This window comes from Ascidiella aspersa, chromosome 4 (genome assembly GCF_963924565.1).
Source record: "Ascidiella aspersa chromosome 4, kaAscAspe10.2, whole genome shotgun sequence".
Lineage (NCBI taxonomy): Eukaryota > Metazoa > Chordata > Ascidiacea > Phlebobranchia > Ascidiidae > Ascidiella > Ascidiella aspersa.
Window position 1 is genome coordinate 21268239 of NC_139450.1, and position 24566 is coordinate 21292804.

The 24566-nt window shown below is 35.3% G+C and overlaps 1 protein-coding gene across 1 annotated transcript in view; it reads left to right on the forward strand.

Moving 5' to 3' along the window:
- LOC146148640 (mannan-binding lectin serine protease 1-like) overlaps nucleotides 1-24566 on the forward strand; it is a 75605-nt gene that overhangs the window by 12689 nt on the left and 38350 nt on the right. The window contains exons 4-13 of the mRNA XM_083387099.1: nucleotides 1660-1821; nucleotides 1892-1995; nucleotides 2326-2421; nucleotides 4446-4599; nucleotides 4746-4946; nucleotides 5013-5121; nucleotides 15612-15709; nucleotides 22290-22391; nucleotides 22457-22544; nucleotides 23107-23179. Coding sequence (XP_083243225.1) covers nucleotides 1660-1821; nucleotides 1892-1995; nucleotides 2326-2421; nucleotides 4446-4599; nucleotides 4746-4946; nucleotides 5013-5121; nucleotides 15612-15709; nucleotides 22290-22391; nucleotides 22457-22544; nucleotides 23107-23179 — 1187 coding nt within the window. The remainder of the gene's footprint in view (nucleotides 1-1659; nucleotides 1822-1891; nucleotides 1996-2325; nucleotides 2422-4445; nucleotides 4600-4745; nucleotides 4947-5012; nucleotides 5122-15611; nucleotides 15710-22289; nucleotides 22392-22456; nucleotides 22545-23106; nucleotides 23180-24566) is intronic.

Consider the following 24566-nt stretch of genomic DNA (forward strand, 5'->3'; position numbering starts at 1 on the left):
AAGCATGCTAAATCTATCGCCAAAAAAAAACGATGCACTTTTTAAAATCCATAAAACACCTTGACTTTGCGACAAAATATCACGTTTGGGTCTGAAATCGACAAAATATTATGTTTGGGTAACTGGCATCATTTCAACGAAGAACTGTGGCCTCTACAAACAAGCAATTTCGTTAGGTTAAAATTAAGTTAAAATTTGATAAAAATAAAGTTAAAAAAATTATTTTAGGTTAAAATCAAAAAGTGCCCTAATAATCAGATACCACAATATTAAATAGCAAAAAACTGAGGGCCGATTTTTGTCAGGGCCTAAGGCTACAGCCTTTAGCCTAGTGGTTAATCCGGCCCTGTCTATAGCGCTTTGGGGCAGAATCAAAACAACGAAAAAAATGTATTAAATGGATAAAAGTTGAAAAAAATATTTTTACATAGTAGTTGGTAAAAAATATAGTTTTATACTTGCTCCAGGACTTGCACGTACTTCGACGCTGCAAAAATCCTATATATTTTTTTGCCAGTTAATATAGCAATTATATTTGATGGCGCAATTATAAACAGTATTATACTACATCGTGGGCCGCACGCGGGCCGTATGTTGTGCAGGCCTGATCTAGTAGGATTTGAAGAAAATCACTTCGGCCTATAAAGGCGTCATGCAAACCCGGATGTGAACGATGAACGATCGAAGTTACTGTGGCCTCTACAAACAAGCAATTTCGTTAGGTTAAAATTAAGTTAAAATTTGATAAAAATAAAGTTAAAAAAATTATTTTAGGTTAAAATCAAAAAGTGCCCTAATAATCAGATACCACAATATTAAATAGCAAAAAACTGAGGGCCGATTTTTGTCAGGGCCTAAGGCTACAGCCTTTAGCCTAGTGGTTAATCCGGCCCTGTCTATAGCGCTTTGGGGCAGAATCAAAACAACGAAAAAAATGTATTAAATGGATAAAAGTTGAAAAAAATATTTTTACATAGTAGTTGGTAAAAAATATAGTTTTATACTTGCTCCAGGACTTGCACGTACTTCGACGCTGCAAAAATCCTATATATTTTTTTGCCAGTTAATATAGCAATTATATTTGATGGCGCAATTATAAACAGTATTATACTACATCGTGGGCCGCACGCGGGCCGTATGTTGTGCAGGCCTGATCTAGTAGGATTTGAAGAAAATCACTTCGGCCTATAAAGGCGTCATGCAAACCCGGATGTGAACGATGAACGATCGAAGTTTCGCCAACTCAATATATCTGAATGCAAATTATTGCGCTTCACACGCATCCTTTTATAACATTGATTCTGAGATGTGAACGGCTCCATTAAAATTACACTAAAACTAAACTACCGATGACAATTACCCTGTATGTTCATTACACCTTATATTGTGATCATGAATAACGCCGAGTAGGCTATACTCAGATTTTAAACCAAATCAACGCAATTCTTAGTTAGACCAATTTTCAATTGCAAAAAAAATATAGTTCTATCTCTGATTAACAGTTGTTAAATTGCCTAATAAGTAATAGCAACACATTGTAACAACATAATTGTAAGTTGAAATTTAGCGGCCCGCAAAGACCTTTGTGAGTTTGGTTTTCCCACCCTGGATTGATACAACATACATGTATAAATGGGTATTTTGTAAATTGGATTTTAGATAGAGATGAATGCAAAGAACTTGACATTTTGGTTCAAAGTAGAACTGAAGATTGGGATCAAGTTATATTTTGCAATCATTTTTGCGTCAATGTTCCGGGCACATATTATTGTTCATGTCGCATAGGATTTGAACTTAATGCTAATCTTCATACCTGTTCAGGTAAGCATTAAACCATTGTGTAAACTGCAATTGCAATTGCTAACTGCCTAAAGGTATTGTTTGTGTTCAGCTGTGTGTAGTAATCAACATCTTTCAGAAGAATCTGGTATAATCACTAGTCCCGATTACCCGGCGTCGTATTCAAAGCTGACTGAATGCGATTGGACTATAGAGGTATAGAAAAATAAAATTTCGTTATTTTTTATCATAGACAACGAAACAGCATTTGCTCTCCATTTAACCCTTAACAGGCAGCAGCATTGATTTTCCCTCTAGGAACATTTTTATTCAAGTAAATACTCAAAAATGAACGCTGCGATTGCAGAAAATTGGATAATATTCATTAGTAGCCTGTACTGTTGTTCTGCTTTTAAAACAAAAACAATAAGTTGACTCAATTCAAACAACATAGTTAACTACTTTATTTTTGCCCGAAATGGAACAGGATTTTCTAGCAATATATAGAGATCCTAAACATTTTTTAACAATAAATCTTTTGTATAGGTGCGTAACGGACACAGCTTGAATTTTTACTTTAGCAACCCATTTGACATAGAGGACCACTTTAACTACACCGGTTGCCCCTACGACTGGTTAAAGGTAACTTAACTTTGTTTATTTGTCCACCAGGTTATAAATGGTATCTAGTTAGAAATTCTTCACACCGATTTTGTGACATAAATCGCTAGCACGAGTGTGCCGTACGAAGGTGTAATAAATTGCATGATAATTTCCACTAACTCTGGCCGTTAATTAGGCTTTACATACGTCTTGTTTTAGTCGGGATAATCCCAATTTTTAGGGCTTTGTCCCAGCGTCCCGATTAGTCAACTAAAATATCCCTTTTATAATTCACCATTTTTCTTATATTGCTTTGTTGTGAACTGTGTTTTACTATTTTTTTATTTCGTGTGGTGAATGTAATTGTTACGGCACTATTGCGTACAATTGATCTAATGGTGGGTTTATTAGCTATCAGGGTTGTGCAACCTTTTATACTGCCGGGCCAAATATGTGTACTTGGATTAGACCACAGCCACTTTTTGCAAATCAACGAAAAATATGGTACCAATCACTTTAATGTGAGCTTAAAGCTGACTTGCTTTCCCAACCACACTATCCAGGTTTATTTGAATTAAAGTTTTGGCAACCCAAAGCATTCTCCAGGTATACATTAGTCAGTTCTGGGCGATGAGGGGATTTCATGAACCCCAGTTTAGAAAAAAATTGTTCACACACGTACGTTGAACCGAATAATGTAATCTTTGAAGTAACAAATTTTCTCAGCTGTGGAAACTTATTTAGATCGAGATGATTGCGAAAAAAAACTACTTTTTAGCTGCGCAGAGAGAATTTGTTTCCTGTTTTTTTTGTTTCTTGCTTTTTTTACAACTCACGTGAACAATTCATTAACAATTAAACTTCAAATAGGCGAAAAACATCAAACGACCTTTTTTATTATGCTTTTGTTACATGGACCGTAGCTAAAAATAAAAAAATTGCAACAGTACAATCCGCCTCGTCAACTTTTACACAACTTGTACACTTTCCGCAACAGCACTTTGTAGTTTTATTTTGTTAACAGGTCACATTACTTTGGAATTACGTTCGCTTCCTCTTCCGTCAACCATCGAATTTTGATTTTTGACTCAAAATTATGAATAACCTAGTAGGCTAACCAGCTACTGCAGCGATTGTTCCTTGGTTGTTTTAAATTAAAACAATGGCACAACCAAAGGATATCGTTTGAGGCGATTTTAATCGTGGAGGAATTAGAATTAGCTTTACGGTCAAAATGACTGTTGGCGGTAATTTAAGGTCAATCGCTTCCCACCTCATACTGTGCTTATTCTAATAAACCTTACATTTTCATGCTGTAAAGTGACCCAAACTTAGGAACAGTAAGGAAGTTTCAATATTTTAACAGTGACCTGAATGTTTTGTGGTGCGGGCCAAAAACCAAAGAACACCGCGGGCCAAATATTTTGGGACGCAGGTTGCACGCCCCTGAGCTAATTCACTAATAGTAGTCTAGTAGAATGGGAACACAATAAGACCTACAAGGCAACACAATCTAAAACAGAATATGCTATAATGCCATAGCATTAAGACCCAACGACATAATAAAGCCAAATACATTGTAATATCCACCACAGATTAACATTTAAAAATAGGGTCGCCAGATTAAATTTTATAATTTTACTTCGAATTTTAATTATTTTTCACAATTAATTAAGTTAATTTATTCTCTTAAGAATTTGTACGGCAAATATTTCTGAGCTAATTTTCATACTTTTAGCATACCTTATTTTTCAGACTGGTAAAATCACCTACAAGTCTATCAGGCCCAAACAATTAATTTCAATTATTTGTTCAACTGAATGACTTATATGCTGTTGCACAAAATAGCACTTTTGGTAAAATCCGAATTATATTAGAACAATAATTAGCGGTCTAATTAATTAAATTGGAAAACTAGAATTATTTATTTGTCTAAGTGTGCTGAAATTGTCATATGTTTTTGCCGTCCATAAACTGTTTTCAATTGGACACTATTTAGATACTCATCTTCAAAGAAATTAAATTTAATCATTTTATACCTAACATATACAATCTGCTTCAAGATTTCGTATGGTGATCAACAGCAAACCTTATGCGGAAATCAAGTTCCAAATAACGAACAAGTTATCCAGACCAACAAGCGCTCAGCACGAATTGTTTTCCACACAGACTATGCAATTGAAAAGGCTGGATTTAAAATCACATACAACACCACAAGTAGACTTTTCTGCAATTCCATAGTATAAATATTCGAATTGTATTGATATTATTTAAGTGAAGACCTTTTCTATACGTTTAATTTGGCCTTAATTTTTTTGAAACAACATTTATTTTAGTTACAAAAGCAAGTGATTTTGTTACAGGAGTCAGATGTCCTGTGCCTCGCCAAGTACCGGATAATGGACTTATTGTTAATTCTACCCTTACAACTAATTACAGTGACCATTATGAGTTTGAAGACAACATTCAATTCGCTTGTAATCTTGGTTATTTTTTGTTGGGATCTGATATTATCCATTGTCAAGCCAATGGTACTTGGAGTTCAGCTTTACCTAAATGCCAAAGTAAATCCATTGCAAAACCTTTTACTATTTTTTACCAAATTTTAATTGAAACTCTTTTCTTTCCAGTAAAGTCATGTGGAAATCCCGTGGAGCTGCACAGTATACCACATGCAACATTAAGTGACGGCTTGGCATATACCTATGGTAGTACAGTTAATGTTTCATGTAACAGTTGGTGAGTGGTTTAAGCTATTTTACCATTTTGTACTCAGCTTAAGAATTTTTTTGTTATGGTCCAGAAAAATTGCAATAGCACACGCTCGTATTCAACCGCAGTTTACAGTATACTTTACAGTATACAAAACAAACAATCATTCTTGTTTTACAGGAGCGTGAGTAAATATATCTTTAGACAAAACATCTAAGCAAATTCTCGATTTTCTTCATTTGTAGCACCGTTTTAACAACATGGAAACAAACCCAAAATGTTACACAAAAAATGTACAAAGGCCACTTTAGAGCCCATTGGGTACTTCAGGTTGAGGTTTACCGATTCAAAACTTTTCTACTAACACGATATCTATTAAACTTCTTTTTTTTTAGTTAATACGCTTTAAAGCAAGGTTGGGCAATTATTTTTAATTGCGGGCTGCATGTTAAACTTAAAAAAATGTTGTGGCGGGCCGGGTAAAAAATAGGTTCTCAACTATGCGCAATATAACGTCATGCTACGACGCTATGAAATAAATAAGCTAACGAACCTGTTGTTACGTTAGGAGTGAGGTTGAATTTAAAAGAAAAAAAATTATACGCTATTTGTTTAACAATGCAAACTTTAATTTAGACATACAGTACAGATAAAGAAAATGTGCATTGCCTGATATACTGACGTTTATAAAGTTGTGGGGCGCGTTGACCCAAAAATCAAGGTGAAAATACGTAAAAATTTTCCACAAAAAACCTACAATTTTTTATTTTGCATTTGAGGCTTTAAGTTACCGATGTGTTACTTGCAGTATGATGGCTATATTGCAAAGACGGTATAAATCAGTAGAAACATGACATTAACTAAAATTTGGTTGACCCAATGTCAATCGGTATGCTTCAGAGTTTAGAAAGCAGCTTGTATATTTTGTTCATATTTTAAATACGGAATAAATTCGACCTAAGCGCAAAAATATAAATATTAGGCTAAGTTTGTTAAAGTTTTCTTGGAAAGAGTGCCACAGTGCAGAGGACGCCTTTTGTCTGTAAAGATATCAAAACAATCGCATGGAACTTACGGGATAGACAGAAGAGATTCACATAAAGCTATACAAGAGAGAAAACAATTTACATTTTAGTATTTAAAACAAGCTAAAAATAGAGTTTGACATGGTCATGGCAAGATCCATCCTTGGGAAGAATATTTATGAAACAACCAAACATTTAATAACTCGCCGTTGCTTTCGCTAAGCCTATGTATTTAAGCCACGCCGAATTAAATCGCATGGCGGGCCGTATGTTGCCCAGGTACGCTTGGGGCCGTATGTTGCCTATGTCTGCTTCAAAGTCTTGAACTATCAAAACGAGAAAATGTGTATGCAAGACACCTAAACCGCGAGCTACATCCAGTTTAGAACCACACTAAAAGTGCGTATCATTTTTTATAGGTATAGTACCATTTCATTGTTGCACAGGCCCGTGTTTGCCAACGTGTGGGTCGCGACCCAATGTTTGATCGTCTAATAGTTTTTCTGAGTCGCTTGTTTAGCCTGCCCAGTGCAATAAAATCAAAATAAAAAAAGCACTTAAAATTTCAAAAAAGGGATTTTTAGCGCTTGGTGCGAATTTATTTGACTATAATAACGTAAACAGCTAAAAACTGCAATTTAAATGTTTAAAAGAAACGCAGTATTTCTTTTTTTTGCGCGAACGCCTTGCCTCCTTGACATTTATACTCTAATTTTGCCATTCGCGCACAAGTTTGACCGAAAACAACAAGTGGTTGATGTTGTATGACGTCACTGATTGACGTCATCTCAAATCGTTGCACGACATGATGTAACTTTGTGGCATTATTTCTGAAAAGTTTTATTCCCCTCTCTCTTTACAACCAACCTAAATCCGCTCCTTGTCATCACTGAGTGGCTTGATAATGTTTTTGGCTTGGCAGATGTTAACCCTGAGTAAAGGACTAAAAACTATTACTGCACTGTTGACGCGCTATTCACCCTAAGCTAAACATATTTCAAAACTAAAACTTTGGTCTATTGAATATAACATAAGTTGATAAAAGTAAAAAAGTGTTTGTATAAGTTATTTTTTACCGAAAAATTAAATCACAATGTTGTGTTAGTAATTTCATAATTACATTCTAGAAAACACCAACCACGTTAAGTTCATAAACTACAGTGGTAACTGTTAAGGAGGAAATGCCCCCCCCCCTTTTTCGTAAGTGATATTGCCGTTTTTTGTTCTTTTCAAAAGGGTTTAACACATTGTCCGAAGCGGTAATGTTTTTAGTGTAATTGGGTCACGCGTCGTAAGCTAACACGTCGTAAGCTAACGCGAAGCCAAAATCAAACGCAACACCGTTTTTCGCCTTTGTTTGGTCGACGGTAAACGCAAGATATTTAAGTTGGTGACTAGCAAGTGTGTATTCGACAAATGACAACATTAAGTCAAGCCTTATTCTTTTTTTATTTTGCTAAAAACGTCGAGTTAGGCTTATGTTTTTCGCTGTTCGCTGTATCCGTTAAGTACCCGATGTGTTGGTGTAACAACGGCATTTTTTTAACTGAAGCAGATTCTCTTTGACTTAACAAATCTGCATAAGAAGATTAAGGTTAATAATACTTGATCCACCCAAACCCAAACGCTGACCAGCACCCTAACTCAAATAGTGTGCGTTGATTTAATAATTACATAAACGCTTTAGTTCCCGACACATAGATGTGTGACGTAACAATCGTTTATACACCGGACGAGAAATGATCTTATTTCGACCCGAGTTCGGGCTTTTTCCCAGCGTTCAAATAATTATTAAATTAACGCATATTATTTGGGTTAAGATTCGGGTTAGCGCTTTGCTTCTGGTGGGTCAAGTTGACTCAAGTATTATTGATTCTATCTCACATTTTTTTATCCTTTGTGAATTTTTCGCGAATAATTTATGTACCGGATGAGTTTACGTAAAGGTCCAATTAGTGCATTGCCACGACCTCAAGGTCTAAACGTTAGACTTTTCTGTCCTGGGATGCCCTAATTGTCGTAGCCCTTTTTGCTTAGAACTGCACTAAACGGATCGGGTGCTCTAAGCATATCCTAAGACCACGTGTTTAGTGTGCAATTGACAAACTTATTTTCTCTCTACCGCAGCTTGTATTTCAGCTGGCTTGGCACACTGCTCGGCGCAGATGTTGCGTTAATCTTGGCATAATAAGAGCAGGGAAAACGATCTTCGTTCAGTTTGCAGGTGGCGAGAGACATGCTTGCAATTTAGCGTGGTTCCGTACATTGAACTTAGGAAACTGCGCTGCTGATAGTCGAAACACAATTCTACCATTAATCAATCACACATATTTAACGGTCTTGGTTTACTTATTCGCCTGAAGTTAACGATTGCACTAAACGTTTTTTTTTTTCACTTTTGCTGGATTTTAACTGGCTGTGTCTTATTAGTTTTTATGACATTATTACAATCGCTATTTTATGACGTCATACCCGTCACTATTTTGTAACGTCATTATTCATAACCGTCTGACGGAAAATTGGGGAATTTCCTAAGTTGAAATTCTGGACCCCCTTTTTTAATTTTCTGGATATGCCCTTGATGTTAAAAGTAAACATTACGGCCGCATAATAATATAATATTATTAGTTTGTTTTTTTACTGATATTGTCGTATGTCGCAGTGTTTTTTCACATTTTTTTTACCCCTGAGCGCACTTGTAAACCTTTGAAAACGTGGGGGCGCACCTGGCGAGCGAAACGATCGCAAACTTTGTTGAGATATCTTGTTATATTTCTTCGATTGTTGGCAAGTTTTAACTGCGTAGGCCTTCTTATTTTATTTTTTTTAAGTACAGTATGCTCTATGAGACTATGTCTATATGAGATAAGCACAAAGAGAGATAAAAAATATAATAGGCTTTAATATTTTCTTTAATATTTCTAAATTATTAAAACACACAGTGTGTTAGTTAAAGTTTTAAGTTTTAAGTTTCAAGTTTTATTTTTCTCCCCATCCACGCTTAATACAATGCACATGCAAACAGAAAAGTAAATAACGTTACCGGATTTGAGGAAGGATTAGCACCAACCCTTTCAAATTTAGCAATATGTAGGCCTAAGTTTGAATTGGCAAAGAAAAAAAAGTTGTGAGGAAATATTCATAGCAACACAATTACGACTTTTGCAAAAAAACAAGTAAATTAAACACAGCTACGCACATAGCAATAAATAAAACATACATGTCATAAACTTAAAATATATTATTAAAAAAAACAAAAAAAACATCAGTTTAAACGAGGCGTTGTGAAATTACCGAAATAACCATGCGTTGAGGTTGAATATCGCCCGACGGCAAGATCTGGATGGAAACACACAATAAGACCTACGAAGCAAAACATCTAAATCAGAATAATGTATATTACCATAGCATTAGGACCAACGACATATTAAAGCAAAATACGCGGTAATAACTAAGACAGAATAAGATCTAAAATCATCTGAATAAGACATAAATGGACAAAATAACGCCAAAAACTGTAGGGACAGGGTATGGGATGGATTGGGGATGCCTTTTTGACATCGGCCGTTTTGGTGTAGACGTTTGGGGAACCTTAGTTTAAAAGACGACACTGTTTTAACATTGGGTTGTTGTTTGGAACTGTTTGCGGTTAGACGCGGCCGCGGGTAATGCTAGAACCCTTCGGGCTACGAACTTATTATAGGGGAGTTAGTGATCAAGTTAGAGGTGGGGTTCGGGGTTAAGTAAGAGGTTGTAAAGGCCTTATTCTCGCCATATTGTCTTATTTCGACGAATTTAGGTCACATTTTAATTTTAACGTTATGACGACTATTAGGTTAGGTATTAGTCCTATTTTGGTACTCCGAAACGTGTTGCCGAAGTTGATGTTGTTCTAATTTCGGAGTCCCGCTAGATATGTTGGCTAGTTCCTCTTTCTCCGTTAGCGAAGAGCCAACATTAGCCATTAGAACTTCAATGAAAGGGCTACGAATCCAGTCTTATAGTTCAGCGTTTATCGATAGAAAATAGGGAATCAAGTTTATTTCCAGACGTGATCCAATACAATTTTGAGTGGTCATTTTTGATTGAAGAATCAAATAGTCTAATTCAACTTTCCTTTTCCAAGTTTCTATTTTTAGAAAAGCTTTAATTTTATATGTGGATGAAAAAAAGTTTTCATTTTTATTCTGCATTGACAATTCTTAACTATTAAAGTGTTGGATTATATCATTTAATATTAGCCTACAATTTTAAATTACACAATCCAAATTCAAAAACTTACTTATATTAATTCATACCATATTGGTATAAGATCTAAGTGGCCGAAATAACATCCAAATCTACAGGGAATGGGTATGGGACAATTAGTTCTTGTGTCGACGTATATGCTATATGTTTTCAACGTCGGCGTTTGGGGACGCTGTTTTGACAACAGGCTGTTCGCCCTTGATAGGGGTTTGAGTAGGTAGTGGGTATGTATAGAATTTCGGTTCAGAGTGGATTTTGGAGAAGATTAAATTAGGGGCGCTGGAATTATGTAAAACGTTGTTTAAGCCTTATTTTGATTTTTTAGGTCTTATTTTGACTTTTACCTATTGTTCCTATTTTTATGTTATTCCGAACTGTGTTTTACTCCGACGTTGATTCTATTTTACTAATTTTGGTCTTATTGCTTAAATCCACTTTCAGTCGCTAATTCTCAAAATTTGACTGAATTTTTGTTAATTTTTTATTTTATTTCCTCGCGGCACACCTGGCCACCTTCCACGACGCACCGGTTATAAAACGCCGGTCTATCCTAAATTATTAAACAATAATGCTTGCTTTTGACCACATGCAATGGTGTGCAGCAAACCATGCTTTGTGCACGTACATTTTACAGATGTGCACGTCGTCGTTCATTTAGGTCAAATGTAATGTTTTTTTTATAGCATAAAACAAACAACATTATTTCTTGCAAGTCACTAAGGTCACGGTAAATTGTGTACGCTTGACCCTACACTTTAACTTCAATTTATTAATTAAAAGCTCTATACATTCTGCTATTTTTAAATCTCACAATAATTAGTTTATTTTACAAAAGTAGCATTTTTAGGCCTTTTTTAACTGCGTTAAAAACACGAATGTTGATTTCTTGTTTTTTTACGTTGCCTGTGTAAAATCAGTGTTCAAATGTATAAATATTTGAGCTGCTCATCATAAAAAGAATTTAATTTTAAAACAACTTAGGTTACATTAAACGAAAACGAAAAAAAGGCTGCCTTAATAAAAGTAATAATTTGTATTCTTATTTACGAAATCAGTTTTGCATATTTCTTAATATTTTACCCACGCCGCTAGAGAAAAAATGGGGAACGTTTTCATCGTTCACATGTTAATTTTTTAAAAATATGTTTCACTACTAAAGTTTTGACTCAGTGAGACATACCTTGCACCTACCTTGAAAACGAGAATTGATTTTATTTACCTGGATGCATGAAAATATATTTGCAAGAAAAGTTATGTCGTGTATATCTCAATTTGCATTATTAGATATATTTGTTAGTTTTAGCCACGATTGTTGCTACAGGCGCTGACCCTGAAGTCTAAGACCGACGCCTGTCTTTTACAAGTTCCTTGGGTTTTTTACAAGTTCCTTGTAGGCTACATATCTGACTCCAACGGAGCAGGCCGCAAAGAATTCAGTCAACCTTCCTAATTATTGACCGAGTCAATTCTCTCAGTTAATATTGCTGGTTAAGTATAATCACAGTTAAATCTCAGTACCGACGATAAGTAACGCGGTGATTTTAGCCGCTAATTTAAAGCTGACTAGTATAGATCAGCATCAGGTCGAATGGCATATGAAGTAGAATCCATCGAGAAACACCGATGCCGCTCCCTTTTGGTGTTGGTCACGTCAATGGACATCGATCGCGTACATTATGACGTTATACTTTGCAACGCAGTGGGGTAATATTAGGAAAAATTACTTTTTACAGCCACATTAGTAGCAAAGAGTTTCTTCATAATATGTTTCTATGCTATACGTAATTTTTTATTAATAAATAAAACGTATTGTTCCGAGTTTTGAAGCAAGGCTACTTTTATTGAAGCTAACTCTTTAACGTGACTCGCAAGGTTTTGCGCATTTTATGACATCCAAAAATTGAATCGGCAAGAATGCTAAAAATTATCATGATGTTGTTATTCTAATTTCAGTCTTATTGCTGAAAAACATGCTGCTTAAGAACTTGTGTATGCTTTTACATAAAAAAATGATGATTAAAAAGGTGAACAAGAAAAATATTTGCCGCTATTCAACTAGCATAAATCAACTTAAAAGTTGACAGTGCCGCCTCTCAGGCTGTTTCCAAAGTTTCTGAGCTACCTGCTGGTGAAACTGTAGAGCAGTGGTTCTCAACCTTTCGTGCCTCGTGGCCCCCTTCGAAAGGCTTTTAATCCTCGTGGCCCCCCTCGATTATAAAAAAATCTAAAATTGTGTCTAACGTGTTTTCACTTAATTTGTTTCACCGCGTTAATAAAAACACTTCGATTGAACGAAAGCCAATGAAAAAATACACTTCAAATGCCAAATGAGGTAACGTCGCTTCCTGGTCGAATCGCATTCTTTTGGCAGAAATAACATTGGTATCGTCAGTCTTTTTTCGGAGTTGCTTTTTTAGTTTTGAGGGTTGTAATGAGCAGTTGACATCACAGCCGAGCAGCGCAGATACTTCGCACAATTATGGCCGTCTCGTCTAACTTTTGTGAAGCCAAAAGATACGTAACTCTCGAACCATTTGCGAGTTTTCGACATTTGATAGGGGGGGGCGAGGGCCACGGTTGAGAAACCCTGCTGTAAAGCGTTCTTAATGAAGTAATGTTTAAACACTATGCGACTATATTCAACATAAGACTCTTACATAATATTGTTGAATATGGCGTACTAAAGTTGTCATTTTGTGCATTTGACATTCGTTCGTTATGTTTAGTATTGTTATTGTAAAAAAATCGCGTGATTTAATAACAACTGAAGTAGAAATCAAAACATGCGGAAATGCGTTCTTAGGAAATAGAAAAATACTTCTCGATCGTCAGATTTTTAACCTCTATCTATATCAGGGGTTGGCAAATGTATTCAATGGAAGGGCCATTTGAAGAAAATACAAGCACCTCAGAGCCTCAAAATTATTTCAATACAAAAACAGTAAATAATGCAAGGCCAGCCCCAATAATAACAGAATTGTAATATAACAAAACGGTAATAATCAACTCAATAATAACGGTTATAGCCAGGGATTAACCAATAGGCTAATAAGGCTATAGCCTTGGGCCCTGCAAAAATTTGGCCCTCAATTTTTTAAGTTTAAGTTTTTGTAAGGCTAATAGTGATACAGATCTACTGACAGTACAGTACAATTTTTGCTTAAAAACGAATGATTGAGTCGAGTCAATATGTGCCTTGTGTGTGAGTAGATAAATAAATAGTTTCATTGCAACAATACCTAAAGCAGAAAAATCTATAAACCCATAGTATTAAGACCAATGACATAATAAAGCCAAATACGCAGATTACTACCCAGTACAAAATAAGATCAAAATCGTCTGAATAAGACCTAAATCTGTCAAAATACGTCCAAATTCATCGTAATATTGTCTAAATGGCCAAAATAACGCCTAAAACGGTAGGGAGAGGGTATGGGTCGGGCGCTGTGTGTTAGGTCTGGCATGGGCCACCGATTTGGTGACTACGTTTGGACGCCCTATAGTTTGTCCAACGTCATTGGGGCACCGCTGTTTTCGCATTGCATTTTTGGCCCTGTTTGGGGTTATTGGTTGGTAATGGGTTGGTTTAGAAAATTGGTAGGGGTTAAAATTGTTAGGGGAGTTAGTGATGTAGGCTACTTAGGGATGAGGTTTGAGGTTAGGTAAAGTGTTGTTTAGGCCTGATTCTGGCCATTTAGGTCTTATTCTGACGGGTTTTGGACTTGTTTCAATTTTGACGGTACTACGACTTTTAAAAATTGGTCTTATTTTGGTCTTATTCAGAAGTATATTTTATTGCGACGTTGAAGTTGTTCTTATTTCGAGCTTATGGACCCTTTTAAGCATAGATAGTGATGTTGTTAGAGGTTTGAATGTCGATGACATCATTCATAAGGTTGGTTCACACTAGACGCGTCTGGCGTTAACGTAAAGCAAGGTATGCTACGGGGTTACTCAAGGTCAACTTTTAGGCCAATATTCAGCTAGGTTAAGCACAGCGTATTTGGAAAATAATAGAAATGCATTATTAAAATAAAAATCTAGGAATCACCTCGGCGAATGTAGTGACAAAACAGAGTCGAATACAAAAAATACCTTAGCGGAGTCCAAAAACATCTTTACAATAACTAACTAAGTTAGAAAACTTTTTTCTTCTTACATTTTGAGTTAAATGCTGTGGTATGTTGAATGATAGATTAAACTTCACGTTACGACCTCTAAATCATATTTTACGACGCAAATAAAACCTGCAGATGCAGTAACGTCAAAAGTGACCCACTGGTCCCACATATCCCCTACACTATGAGTCTATAACACCTAATTACGTTCATTACATGTTTTTGTATTATGTTGTTGTTATTTTGCAGTAAATAATTTAAATTTTTTACGGATGTATTTTTACTACTTTTTTTTGTACACAAAGTCAATCGAACAACCACAAAATCAGAATAAACATATAAAGACTATTCGCCATACATAATTATATTAAAATGTTTTATAGTAACTGTGTAAAAAAATTCAAAAAATAACTTAAGCAAGATTTACGAAAAATTTATGACATCGCGTTACAACGGGAATACATATAATAAGGCCTATAAAGCAACAGTATCTAAAGCAAAATTATCTATAATACCAGGTATTAATTGCAATTTAAAAGAAAACATGCTGTAATATATACCAAGTAACAAACAATCAAAATGTTAAAAAACACAATAGAGTTGGGGGGGGGGGTTAAAATATATATGTTAACCGAGACCCTAGCACTCCTGGTGAAACAACAGTTGCGCAATGGCGAAAAAAGTAACACGCTTTAAAATACCTGTAGTAATATTACAAAATAAACTATATTTTTTTTTTTTTCAAAAAAACGTATTTAATAATTTTGTAAAATCTGAAGAAAGTTTACTTAATAAAAAGCGAATTTCCGAATATTCTTGGTAAATACAGACGATTCAATTTTGCAGATTAGGCGTTGAACTGTATAAGAAAGTTTAACCGAGCTCCGACATTAATATTTACATTTATTTGCATGAACAAACAACATTTTATTCGAATTATAGCAATTTGCACAGATTCAAATAGAATTACTCAAACAAGATATTTTTGATACATTAAAGGTTTTTTTTAATATTTTCGTTTTTTTGTGCTGATGATATAGCCTTAAACATTTTATTTTTATTTTTGAAACTTTTTTTGCAAGTTTTTAAATTTAACAAAATTTTGAATTGATAAGTTTTTTTCCAGGTACGAAATGGTAAGTGGTGCAACAAATTGGATCTGTAATGAAAGAAAGCAGTGGGTGCCTACCGGGAAAATAACAGGAATACCGCAATGCCAACCTGGTAAGTAAAATATGCTACTTCAGAGGGAGTCCCGTAGTTAAACCAAATATATTTTTCACGTATACATTGCCCCAATACAGCTGAAACTTGTTGTGTTGAGTAGGGATCGTAAAGTAGTTTCAGGGGCCTATAAAAAAACTTAGTTTAATAAAAAATAAACCTTATATGAAATACAAAAGTAAGGAATTACACAACTCGTTTCAGTTGCTATATAATTATTATTTGTATTGCGATTTTATTATTTTAATATATCTTTTATTTCACATTTATGTAATTTGGGCGGGCCGTATGGATCATTAAAGTGTGAGAAAATGTTTACAATATACAAAAAAGGAGTTAAGTTTTAAAGCGTAATTATGTCATGCGTTTTAACTAGACCAGGGGTGTCCAACCTTTTAGCTCTTGACGGCCGCATTGACAGTCCTATTTTCCTTACGGCCGCAAGTTAAATTTTTTTAGGGATGACTCAAAAAGTTGTCAAATCGTGACGCCATAACATAATTTATCTTAAAAAGACGTTTTGTTGTCTAACGAACTCGTGGTAAAGTATGGCACCTAAATGCGGATTAATCACGCGAAGCGTGAAAAAAATGCGTTTTTTAAGTTTAGATTTGGCAAAACTTTTAATTCAATCAAAATGAGCTTAGGCCGTAAAATAATCGCATATTTATAAACACAAAGCATTTATGTAAGAATTGGATTTTATTTGTAATGCAGCGCATGATGCCATGATATAAATAGCACTTTTGATATTAACGGATTTACTTCAAAAGGACTAAAATACAATAAAGAAAGATAAAAGAAGTTCGCGCAAAGCGCGAAAAAAATAGCGTTTGCATTGAAATTTGTCAAAAATAATATTTTTAGGGGGCATGGTCAGGTTCCCTCTCTGGATCAACCCCTGCTCTAATGCCCTTAGCTCACTGATTTAACTGTAATCCCTAAAGTCGTAGAAAAATTTAATCTGCATTTAGCATATCAACCACTAACGCATGCCAGCACGGTCACGGCCGCCAACACATGCTTATTAAAAAACGTGTTAACGGCCGCACAATTATTCATCGACGGCCGAGGGTTGGACACCGTTGAACTAGACCAGTGGTTCCCAGCGCCCCCTTGGGGGCGTTGGCGTCTCTTAAGGGGGCGCTGGCAACTAAATGGGCGATTGGGGGCGCTCATATTAAATTGGGCAGTAAGAGAACAGTGCCAAAGTAAACATTCGCACTGTTTGTATAATAGTTTTATGCTTCGATTTACTTATTTTACTATCCTGTTTTCGGTTGCATATTCTAATAAATTTCGGTTAATCCCAAAATTAAATACATTTGTTTGTCTTACTATTCTTGTGGTTACGTCAATAGACTAATTAGAACACTATTGTGTCAAAATATTCCTTTTCAAGGGCATTTAAGCCTCGAGGAAGTTACTGTGATTGTTAATAGCAATATTCTCAGATTTTAGTTAGTGAGCCGGTACCTAGGTATAGTTATTTTATTCAGTCATTAGAGTGCTAAATAACGAGTTCAGCCAAATGAAAATACAGGCAATACAATTCAAGTTATCTCCAGTATGGATTTATTCTGGCCTCCAATTCCGAATCACAGCCGATGTGTTTGCTGTGCTCTATAGGTGTTTTCTAATGAAGCGATGAAGCCGTCCAGACTTTCCGAGCATTTAACAAAATTCACCCAGATAAAGTAGGCAAAAGTGCAACATTTTTTTCAAATGTTCTGGGACAATTTCAAAAACCAGAAAACTGTTGGCATGCTATTTTAACCTTTCCCATACAAGTAATGATGGATTATGAGCGTCTTACAATTTGTCTTTGATAATTGCCAGATAAATCGCATATGATCGGCGAAGAATTGATCTTGTCATCGGTGGAGGAAGTTTTGGACACCGTTTTGCACCGCAAGGCCTCTTTTACAGTTATTAAATCTGTTCCTCTGAGTAACAATACTGTACAGAGACGGGTAGACGAGATGGCTACCGATATAGAAGATAGTATATGTAGCATCATTAGGAATACAGAATTCAGTTCACAACAGGTACCAATGTCATAGCGTGTGCAACTGACGGTGCCCCATCTATGATGGGCCTTTACCGTGGCTTAATGGCATTCCTAAAAGTAGCAAATCTAAACGTGCTTCCAATTCATTATGTGGTTCATTGGCAGCATTTGGTGCCCAAGAATATCAGTGGTCGTCTTAACCTCTTATTAAAGACTATCATCAAGGCAGTAAACAAAATTAAAGCTTATGCACACACGCTTGTTTAAGCAAATGCTTAAAGAGAACGACGAGGCCTTTGAGCGCTTACTTCTACACACGGATAGAAGTAAGATGGCTTTCCAAGGGAAATTGCCTTGCACGATTTTACACACTGATAGATACTGCTGTGGATTTCTTTTTTAAGTTGTGACCCTAGCCTGCCAAATAAATTATTGCTAAAAAAAATGATATCGTACTTGTCAGATATATTTTCCTACTTAACGAATTAAACCTGTCTCTTGAGGGCAACGAGGTAAATCTAATCAAGGTAAAATCAGCAGTGTGTGGATTTAAAAATAAGCTTGTGATGTATGGGCAAAATTTAGTTAGACGCGAATTCTTCCAGTTTTCCATCTTGCAACAACTCGCTATCAGCGACAAAGGTATTTCCACTGTTCATGTTGAGACATACAGCAAGCATATTCAGGAATTGAATATTGAACATGGAAGTTCGGTTTCAGGAATGTATTACAATTGGAGATTCCTGGCTGGACCACCGACGCATTCATTAATATTTTCGAGCTAGGAATTCTTGCAGGAGAACTTAGAACATTGCAAAATGATTTTGAACTCAAACCAAAATTTCCTGTGCGTTCGCTGTGCCGTCACAATGCTTCTGGATTACAAAAGAAACCGCCTTGAGATAGTAAGACGGGGATATATACCACTGTATCTAACTAAAATGAACTCGGATATAAAGAAGCTTATCCAATTGCACCAAGCTCATCCTTCACACTAGACTATCAAGGGGGCGTTCAATAGTTAGTAAGTTATTTAGGGGGCGTTATGGGAGAAAAGTTTGGGAAACACTGAACTAGACAAACAAAAACTCAGATCCACTCTACAAGGAAGTTATCTGAAAGCAAATAGACATTAACTTTCCAAATGTTTCAAGCTCACGGTTAAGCAAACCATTTAGTTGTGGATGCAAAATAAAAAATAGAAGTATCTTTAACAGTTTTGAAAAAGCTGAAATAACTAGACGGGTTGCTGTTTTTGTATATTTAGCAAGGCGTGTTGCCATAACCTTCAATAGGGTCGAAAGTTAGTGGAGGGAAATAGCGGAGATTTGTTATATTCTTACATACTTGATTTTAATGTTTAGCTCCCAAAAGCACTGAAAAAAATTCCAATTGAATTTACTTTTTGAGCACTTTAGAAATTTCGCGTAGTTAGAGAATAAAACTGTTTATCTTAGTATTACGTTAAAAATGTTTTCCAACATTTATAAATGTGTATGCCAGGGGCGTGCAACTGTTTATCGCAACGGGCTATACTGTATAGTTATGATGGTGCTGCGGGCCAGACAATCGAACGACATTTACAGTTTTTATTGAAAAACCGTGAAATCTACATAATAAAAGAGAAAGTTTGTGAGATGTAAGTGTGTGGCAAGATGTTCGCCGCTTTAAGATGTAAGTGTGTGAGATGTAAGTGTGTGGCAAGATGTTTGAGGTTGCGCCGCTTTAGCTCAGTGGTAGAAAACTGGTCTCGTGAACCAGGGATCGTGTGTTCAAACCTCACTGGTGGAAAACTGTTGTAATGCTGACTTTCAATTTACAATGGTTTGCATCACAATGGAAATGTTACGTCACACTCAATGCGATTTACAACATGGTACAATGTTACAAAGATTGTGTTTAAGCATGTATCCCAAGCTCCAGCGTTAGATAATTTAATATAGGTATATTTATAGGTTTTCGTGGACCCCCGGTTGAGAAACACTATTATAAACTATGCCAACAAACGTGTACAACGTTCCAAGTAAAGACTTAAGTTTAACAAGTAAAATTTTAATGTTTCCAACTAAGACTATTATGTTTAGGAACTTATTGATGCCTGTTTACGCGTAAAATTTAGGTACAGTTCGCAAATTTACGAAGAATTTTATTTTTATTTTTAAGCCATTTGTTAGCGATAGTGATTGAGGCCAAAGCCTAATGACTTCTTATAATGTGTTTACCCACGCAATTTGTGTTTAAGCATGTATCCCAAGCCCCAGCGTTACTTAATTTAATATAGGTATATTTATAGGTTTTTGTGGACCTCCGGTTGAGAAACACTATTATAAACTATGCCAACAAACGTGTGCAACGTTCCAAGTAAAGACTTAAGTTTAACAATGCCAAATTTTGGCAGAGTTTGCAAAATATCGTGTTTGTTGTAGCAGTAAGTAAAAGATAGTCCAAGTTTAATTTAGCTGCCGGGAAATAAAAAATAAAACTAAGTACATTTCCTTAACGTATCCGCGCAAAACTTTTTTTCAAGCGCAATTACCTGCCGGGAAATAAAAAAATAAAAGTAAGTATATTTCCTTAGTAAAGTAAAATTTTAATGTTTCGAACTAAGACTATCATGTTTAGGAACTTATTGATGCCTGTTTACGCGTAAAATTTAGGTAGAGTTCGCAAATTTACGAAGAATTTTATTTTTATTTTTAAGCCATTTGTTAGCGATAGTGATTGAGGCCAAAGCCTAATGACTTCTTATAATGTGTTTACCCACGCAATTTGTGTTTAAGCATGTATCCCAAGCCCCAGCGTTACTTAATTTAATATAGGTATATTTATAGGTTTTTGTGGACCTCCGGTTGAGAAACACTATTATAAACTATGCCAACAAACGTGTGCAACGTTCCAAGTAAAGACTTAAGTTTAACAATGCCAAATTTTGGCAGAGTTTGCAAAATATCGTGTTTGTTGTCGCAGTAAGTAAAAGATAGTCCAAGTTTAATTTAGCTGCCGGGAAATAAAAAATAAAACTAAGTACATTTCCTTAACGTATCCGCGCAAAACTTTTTTTCAAGCGCAATTACCTGCCGGGAAATAAAAAAATACGCGTAAAATTTAGGTAGAGTTCGCAAATTTACGAAAAATTGAATTTTTATTTTTCCGTTTGTTAGCAATAGTGATTGAGGCCAAATCTTAATGACTTCTTACCAGGGACGTGCGGTCACAAAAGCATGCCGCTAATTTTTTTATCTTTATTAGTACGATACCGTTTTTGTGATTATTAAAGAAAAGCGTGGCTTGAAAAAAATTAGTGCCTCACCATACTTAGCAGAGTTCGCGAAATATTGCGTTTATTGCAGTAGTTAACAATAAGCATTTTTTTTTTCAATGAGGATTTTTCTCACGTTTGACGCAGTTTAGCACCGGGATTACGTATTTGCTTAAATATGACGCTATCAAGCAAGTCTAAGCAATTGCTGCTGCATCCTAAAGTTTTACGTTTGGGAGTTATTCTCAATAGACAAACGTCACAGGTTCTCGTTACTTAAAAGATGCATTGCATGCTTAGCCAAATGTTGTGCGCTATAGTTAACCGACTTCACATCACATGATTTGAAATTTCTATTTAGTGACACTTAGTTCAAACGTTTAGGCATTAGCAAATTTGTTATGACATTTAAAAAAATATGTTTGAATTTATTTATGTTATTTGCGAAGATCTTACGAATAATCGGTAAATATTCTATTTAACCTGGGCAACGCCGGGTATTTCGTCTAGTATTAATATATATTCAAAATACTGCACCCATAAAGTAAGATCATGTCACTGAATCATTACCAGCAGAGCAAGGCAGTTTTACTACAATACACACTATGACGCAATAATCGAGGTTCCGTCAGTGTGACGTAATACAAATTGAAAAATACCAACGATTTCGTTACAAAAATAACTTATTAAAAAAAGAAAAGTATTACAAATGAATGGGCTACTTGACGGATTCTGTGCGGGCCACGTAAAAATGTAGCGCGGACCGTGCTGTGGCTCGCGGGCCGTATGTTGCACGCCTCTGGTGTATGCCAATTATACAATTTTAATTCCCCAATATTTATCAATTTTACGCTGTTTAATTTAGTCAGGGATTTTTAAATCTGGGTACAATTTCGGGGATTCATAAGCAAGTTCGTTTTACTGGCATTATATTCCGCAAAAGTGAAAATAGAATGGTTGCTAACGTTTTTGTGAGATTTTTGTGTACTGATTAGTTACGTTACAGGCCGCATCTGCAGTAGCTGTAGCGAATACAGTTTATCCACTGCCATGCTGAGTGTAAGACAACACTATGTAAGAAAATTCAGCACTCATGCGCTAATGGGCCGAAATTTATTTGGGCAGATATTAAACCAAATTATTGCTTTAACCCTAAAAACCATCCTTGTTTTTCAATACGGCGACGCCATTCATGCATCTACGTTGAAAGGGTATTTAGCTAAAATATTTTAAGAACCTCTGCAAACTTTGACGCAGGACGTGTTAAAAACGTAGCGGGGCACAGCATAAATAACTTTATTACATTTCAGTTTGTGGCCTTAAAGGCAGAATTCAAAGTTTAGAAAAACAAATTTCATTGGGAAAAGATGCAAGACGTGGCGAATGGCCTTGGATGGCATTCATTGATTTAAGTGAGTGCAAACATTTTTAACGTGATATGTGATAAAAGCATTTCATTTAAATTATTTGTTTGCAGCTGGTCGTGGCTTAAACAGTCCAAGATTTTGCGGAGGTTCACTTGTAAACGAAAAATATGTCATTACTGCCGCTCACTGCCTCAAACAGTAAGGGACTTATCGTATTTTAGCGCAAGATGTTGCGAAGAAAGCATTATTAGTGAAATAGTATTTAGAATTTCATGTAAAATTTTGTTTATCGTTATCGAGGTGAGGTATCACGTATCAAACTGAGAAAAGTAAATTGTATCTAAATTACTCAAAATAAGTACGACAACTCCTGGCATCTTGTTTGGCCAACTCTTCCAAACCTGAAGCGCTTTTAAGGCTATTATTTTATATTATCGTGTTTTTGAATAGTTTTGTGTCTTCTTTGTTTAGTTTGACGTCATGGTAAACATTAATTAAACCAGTGGTGTCTCAAGGCAATTGTTGTTGTTTTGTTTTTTGTTTTTCTTTGATATAAAAACGTTTATCGGCAAATTTTAACAATTTTAAAAAAGTTTATTATTTTTCGTGTTTTTAATACAATATATAAGGGGCTATTCAAACTACACCTTTTGACACTTGAAATCAAACAAACGTTCAAAGTTTTCGTATTAAAAAAATACCTTTCTCTTATTTTAATGTCACCTGAGCCTCACACCGTTACTCTTTCCCTTACTTACAGTTCATATGCTGACGATGTGTTCGTATACTTAGGAGTTCATGATAGAAGCAAACGATACGACACTCATATTCAGGTAATATGTTGTACATTGAACAGTGCTTCTTAAACAAAGTTTAGTTAACCCTTCCACATAAAACTGGATTTCATGCACCCAATGCAAAACCAACTTTACCGTAAAAACGTTGTTGGTTTTTTGTAGGATTAGCATCGTTGTTGCCAGACAAAGATCATTGCATTTAGCTTGTTGTTCACGATCAATCGTGTTTACAAGATGGTCTTTAGAAGGTCTAAGTTTACTTCACTGAAACGGCCTTATTCACTGGTTCTTACCCTTTATCTGCACTAAAAAATCGTAAATTTTAACTGGAAATTAATAGATACATATTTATCTATCGTTGTTGATAGCTAAGCGGTATAGGTTTAGTAAATGGTCTGTTTTTTGAGTGAAGTGAAACTTCTAGTGACTGTTTAGGTTTAGCTGAAATGTCATATTATATCCAGACCATGACAGAATCATCTAGTGGAGTGGTTCTCAACCCTTTTTCTTTCGTGGCCAATTTACGTTGGAAAAAAATTCTGTGGCCCAATAGAATTTTTAAAAAAGAAAAAACTTTAAAATATGTTTACAACAAAACACAGCAGAACATATTTCAACACAGATTATTTATTCAACCGTGCATTAGTGAGATACTTGCGGCTGAACAATAAATTTACATTCCCTTGTAATTCCTCCCCAAGCCATTATTCCTGTAAAATTAAATATAAGGGCACAAATGAAACTAAATCTAGCTTATTAAATTGGTCTGTGGCCCACCTTAATGTTCTTATGGCCCACCAGTGAGTTATGGCCCACTGGTTGAGAACCGCTGATCTAGTAACACAAAAAATATAATGTGAGTATTTAATTGCACAAGTTCTAGTGTGTTTTTACTATAATAATATCCTCTTAAAACCGTGTCTGTTTCTTTGTTTACTCAACATATACAGAAAACTCTTAAGCTTAGTAAGTTTTCCAACTACAGAATCTTGCCCTCCCACAGGACACGTTATGCCGACGATAAAAGTTCTAAATTTTTTAATAAAAGCAACCGCTTCAAACAAAAATTACCCAGCAATGTCTTAAAACTTATAGTATTAAATATGCATTTCGTAAAGTAAATTGTAGCATCAGTTTTTTTATACAAATGAATTGTAAAAAATATTTAGAATATTAAATTCGTATGATAAACAAACAAATTACATCCAAAACTAACTTTACCATTTTTTTCACTGAATTAACCGTTTTAGTAGAGCCATACATCTAGTGGTCAATGATAAACTTTCAACATTTGGAACAGTGGGTATGCACTATGCACATTGGTGCAATGCTGTCGGCAAAACCTACTTTAAAAAACAGACCCGGTTAATATCGTACGCGAAGCAAAGTAATTATCTCGTTTTACTTCAGCTATATAGACAGA